Source organism: Ricinus communis, chromosome 8, assembly GCF_019578655.1.
Source record: "Ricinus communis isolate WT05 ecotype wild-type chromosome 8, ASM1957865v1, whole genome shotgun sequence".
NCBI classification, from domain to species: Eukaryota; Viridiplantae; Streptophyta; class Magnoliopsida; order Malpighiales; family Euphorbiaceae; genus Ricinus; species Ricinus communis.
Window position 1 is genome coordinate 17,255,385 of NC_063263.1, and position 5,262 is coordinate 17,260,646.

Genomic DNA, 5,262 nt, shown 5'->3' on the forward strand with positions numbered 1-5,262 from the left:
AACATCAATTTTTCTTCTAATTGTAATAATATATTTTATTATTAGACATTTACCCTATCATAATATATATACATTTCTAAGAAAATAACATCAATTTTTCTTCTAATTGTAATAATATATTTTATTATTAGACATTTACCCTATCATAAATTTTGTGAATTACTAAATTAGTTATAAATTTATATCACCAAAGCTTTTAGAATCATATATTACTGTTACATATGAGAAATTTTTTATTGTTATTAATATATGATTTTAGTTAATTTCATCACAAACCATATAATAATACAAGTTAAAATATATTTATTATTGAACATAATATATTCAGAAGTAATTTTATATTTGAATCTTTTTATAGCTATAAGCGATTATTATAAAATGTGATGGAATTTTATAATTTCAACAAAAGACGCCGTACCAATTAAAAATTAAGAAAATAGAGCTAAAAAATTTAAAATATGTATTCTAATAATTTAGGTACTAAATAGTAATTTAGTAAAATTGCTTGAGAAAGAGGAAAAGAAAGATAGAAAAGAAAGTTCTCACACTTCTCTTCCTAGTACTCCCAGCTTGGGAGATCGTTTTGGCATCTTTAATTTCAAATTTATAAGGGTAGTTAGATTTGAAACTAAACTCAAACGACAACAGTTTTTTGTCCTCTTACCTCAAAATTTCCCCAACTTGTAGGCGGTTAAGATCTTCAGGTTCAAAGAAAATATAAAATTAGAATACTCGATAATAAAAACGACGACGTTCGGACTCAACCTGTTAAACCCTAGAAAAACCCAACATTCAAAATCAAACCCCTCAAAAAGAGAACTCTCCCTCTGTGGCTCTCTCTCTCAAAAAATCATGGGGTTTTTTGATCTCAACGTACCATATGAAACCTTTCAATCATCAAAAACAAAACGAATTAAACTAGTAATCAAAGCAATGGAGTTAGGCTACACAGGAATCGCTTATAATCGTACGATCAAAGGCATAATGTCCGATCACGACCGGTGCTGTATTACTCCGTTTTCTCTTTCCACTCTCCTCAATATCGCCCCTTCTCTCTGTTCCTCCGTCAATCTCCACCGCGACCTCCTCAATGTCCCACGCGCCTCCCCTTTCCGTCAGTACACGCGTTTGACGGTGTGTGTAGATAGTCCAGCTCAAAGTCACGTGCTTAATCGTGGAAATATGATTTTAAAGAGTTATGATTTGGTTGCTGTTAGGCCTCTTAATCAATTAGCCTTTGATTACGCGTGTGAGAAATCTGAGGTAATGTGATTAATTAGGACTTTTTAAATTTAAAAATTGTTTCGTTTTCTTTTTTTCTTTTTTTAAATAAAATTTATTGGCTTGCTGTGTAGGTGGATATAATTACGATTGATTTCTCGGAGAAGTTACCGTTTAGGTTGAAGTTGCATATGGTTAAAGCTGCTATGGAGGTTTGTTTTGTGCGTTTGTGTGTGTTATTATTTTGGTGGTTTTGATTTTTTTGTTGATTGGTTTTAATCTTTTTTTGATAAGCAGCGTGGAGTTCATTTTGAAATTACGTATTCTGATCTTATTGTGGATGTTCAAGTTAGGAGGCAAATGATATCAAATGCTAAGGTGAGAAATGAATATGTAATTGAATTGATTTTATCTGTTAGCTTTATGAAATTGTGTGTTTTGTTTAGTGTTATGGTAGATGTGTTTAATTCATAGAGGCTCTGTTTAGAATAAGTTATTTTCAGGGATTTAATTCTTCCAAAATCATGTCATTTTTTTTGCATGATTTCGTTTCTTTCAAAATGTAAGTTGAAAGGATTGAATTCGAGCAAGTACCAATCATGACCTTTTGAAATATGAGAATTGACTACAGTAAAACCTTTCTATAGTTATACACTTAGGACCGAATAAAATTTAAATGAATCTTTATTAATTCTTAAAATTTTAAGCCCAAGAAGAGCAGTTCACAACCAAGTATATATACAGTAAAATATCTCTGTAGTCATACACTTGGGATCAAATAAATTTTATGACTATGATGAGGTTCTAACTTAATGGAGGTTTGAGTACTAAAATTTTTCTTTGGATTTAATATTTAGTCTTGTAGATAAAATGATATAAACTAGAAATAAGATATGTTAATATCTTGTCATATTATACGAATAAAATTGATGAGACAAAATAATATTACAGTGAAACAAACGTAACATAACATATATTTTTTAAAATTATATATACAGATATTACTATATAGAGGAATATTTTCTTAAGACGGGAGTTAAAAAATTTATAACTTATTACAATAGAGAGTTTATTCCTATTTATAGCTGGCACAAATTGGAACCGTAATTTTTTATTATTATGTAGAGGTTATTCCTATACAGAGTATCACTATAAAGAGGTTTTACTATATAAAGAATTCAACATTTTAATAGGCTTTCCAACCATTAATATGTATGTTGTGATAGTAATTGCATTTTTGGAAGGCTTTAAAGATGCTGTTTTCATTTTTATTCTTTTTACATTTGATACATTTTATTTTGTATTAATGAAATTATGGGAAAGCAAAAGCTTATATTTTGAAGGTGTGGAGTAGGAAATTTCTTCACTGTCAACTAGATGCTCACAACTTCATTTAGACGAGTAATGGCTATTTTGAAAGCCATTTCCTATGGTTTGTCCTCCTTAGGCATTGTCCTTGGGGAGGGGGGATTAATTATCCTATTATTTTGTAATTCTTCATGAAGTTGAAATATCCACTTATCAAGTCAATGCTCCTAACCTTGGTTTTCTGGAAGTGAATGATTGTTAATTGTGCTTTTGAATTAAGTGATACAGATCCAAATAGTTACCTTGGTCTAGCAGAGTACATCTTGCAGATACAAAGATGATTTTCTTTGTATCATTTTGCTGATCTATTTTTCACCTCTACTGAATTATGAATGCATATTCTGCATTCTTCTGAGCAACACTTTATATGACTTCTAGTTACTGGTGGATTGGACTCGAGGAAGGAATCTCATTATCTCAAGTGCTGCTCCTTCTGTAAATGAACTCAGAGGGCCATATGATGTTGCGAACTTATCATCTTTACTTGGGCTCTCTATGGAGCGAGCTAAAGAAGCTATTTCGAAGAACTGTAGGTATAAGAAATTGCTTATAGCCAAAATCTTCAGTTCTCCAAGTATGCTGAACTAATGTTAGTAGTTTCTGCAACTGTCTTGCAGGAATCTAGTAGCTAATGCCTTGAGGAAAAAGCACTTCTACAAGGAGACTATAAGAGTTGAACCAATATCATTGGATGAAAAATCTGACTCCAAAGAACCTTTGTCTATAGACTGGCTTAAATGGGATCCAATCTCCAGTGGTGAATGGGATTTACAGCTGGAGGATATTGCAAAATCTTTTTCTGCCACCAACAAAGTATCCAATTCTGTTAAAGCCATTGACTTTGCTTCAGTTATTGACAGCATCTCATCACATGGTGCAAACTTTTTGACTCCTGCCAAGGCAGTTGAGGTACCAGTTACAGCAACTGGAGCATCTGAAAAACTTGGTGGACATGATCTTCTTCCTGTAACAGATTGCAAATCAATGTGCAATTTTCTGTTAAAGGGTCAGACCCTTGATCATGGAAGTTCCCAAGCTATGCCAAGAGATGCTGCAACAACTTCAACCAGCTCCGAGGAAATTAGAGCCCCTACAAATGCCACCAAGGAAAAGCCAAAAAATTCGAATGTCTCAGATGCAGTACTTCCTTTGGTTGTATCTCAAAAGCATGATTTGCAATTACAAGATCTTATAAATAGTGATTTAAATACTGTGTTAGCAAATGAAGATGCAATACTTCAGACACCTGCTGCAGAAAATGGGTTAACTGATGCTTGTGTTGCTGATACCACAACAGATATTTTATCTGAGAGTACTAATTTTCTCGAGTCTCAGATTTTAAAGTCTATGAATTCACATGCAGTATTGGGTACACAGAATGCTGTCATGGAAAACAACATAGAAAAGACAGGTACAGAAGATCAGGAAGATGCACATGGAACTGAAAATGCATCTGGCAGAAAACAGCTTAGGGAATTTCGAGATGCTGCTATTACGCATGTAGATTCTGTTCCATTTGTACTCACCTCTGGTGAAGTGAATGATAATGTTGTCTCTTTAGTTAAAAATCAGGAGATTTTGGAGGAGGTGGCTATGGAAGAGCAAGAACATGGAGATACAAATCTAGACATCTCAGAGGAGGTGGCAAAGGAAGAGCACGAGCATGAGGATGCAGATACTGAAATGGCTCTTAGTCGGGACAATGATTTTGAAGTTAAAGGCAACTCTCTAGGTGCAGAAGTTGTGCCCTTAAAGGATGTGGAAATGCAGGGTCAAAAGCATGAAGAAGCTGATACTGAAAGTAATCATCAAACCTTTGTCCCATCAATATCAGGTACCAGCTTAGTCAGTGTTTGCAGAATTGACTGCATGCTTTTCCAATATTATTTGAAGTACACTATCCTCGAAAAAGTATTTCAGATCACAAAATGTTTTGTTTTTATAGAATTCGTCTTATCCTAGTATGCAAGATATGCTTGTTATCTCATCTGAGTTCATAATTGAGCTCGGACATTGTTTTTTTGCATCAATTAATTAGTAATTTAGGAGTTGTTTGTGGGGTTCTTTTTCTTATCAATACCTTGCTCAGAAGCGATGAAAATTTGTGTTCTAATTACAAGACTCCACTTGTGGATGTAATTCCTTTTAGCTGCTTTTTTTTTTTTTTTTTTCCAAAAATCATTTTTCTGATACATTGCTTTCTATTCTCTTTCTGCTATTCCGATCAACACAACTCAAACTCTTGTTTATTAAATGCAGGGAAATCCAAGTCGAAGCAGAAGACACCTCTTTTATTTCCGTTAAAACGTTTGTTGAATCCTATACCTTTCAAAAGGAAATCTAAAAAGTTCAAACGCAAGATGAAGGTATAACGAAAAGTTTTTTGCACTCGTCCCTCCAAATTTTGATCGTCTGTCCGCTGTAAAATTATATTAAACTAGTGCCCACCTTTATAAAGTTATATTACCTGTGTTGTTGAAGGGTGGTGAAAATTGTTTGATAGGTTCTACAGATGCATCTGCCCTTACAAAATTGAAATTACATATACAATCATCAAGTATTTATTGAATTTTACTTATGATGAAAAAGCAAAGAAATTTGTAAAGTTTTTTGACAGTTCTGAGAATGAACATTTTGTACCATTGATCAATGTGCTAAAGTTTTAACATTACA

General features: G+C 33.0%; 1 protein-coding gene across 1 annotated transcript; it reads left to right on the top strand.

Annotated features, from left to right (window-relative positions):
• Window positions 1-610: 610 nt before the first annotated feature.
• On the top strand, window positions 611-5,262 carry LOC8278033. Its single transcript, XM_015727626.3, has 6 exons — window positions 611-1,263; window positions 1,356-1,433; window positions 1,519-1,599; window positions 2,968-3,122; window positions 3,207-4,423; window positions 4,849-5,262. The coding sequence occupies exons 1-6, from the start codon at window positions 853-855 to the stop codon at window positions 4,959-4,961; spliced, it is 2,055 nt and encodes a 684-aa protein (XP_015583112.1). The 5' UTR covers window positions 611-852; the 3' UTR covers window positions 4,962-5,262.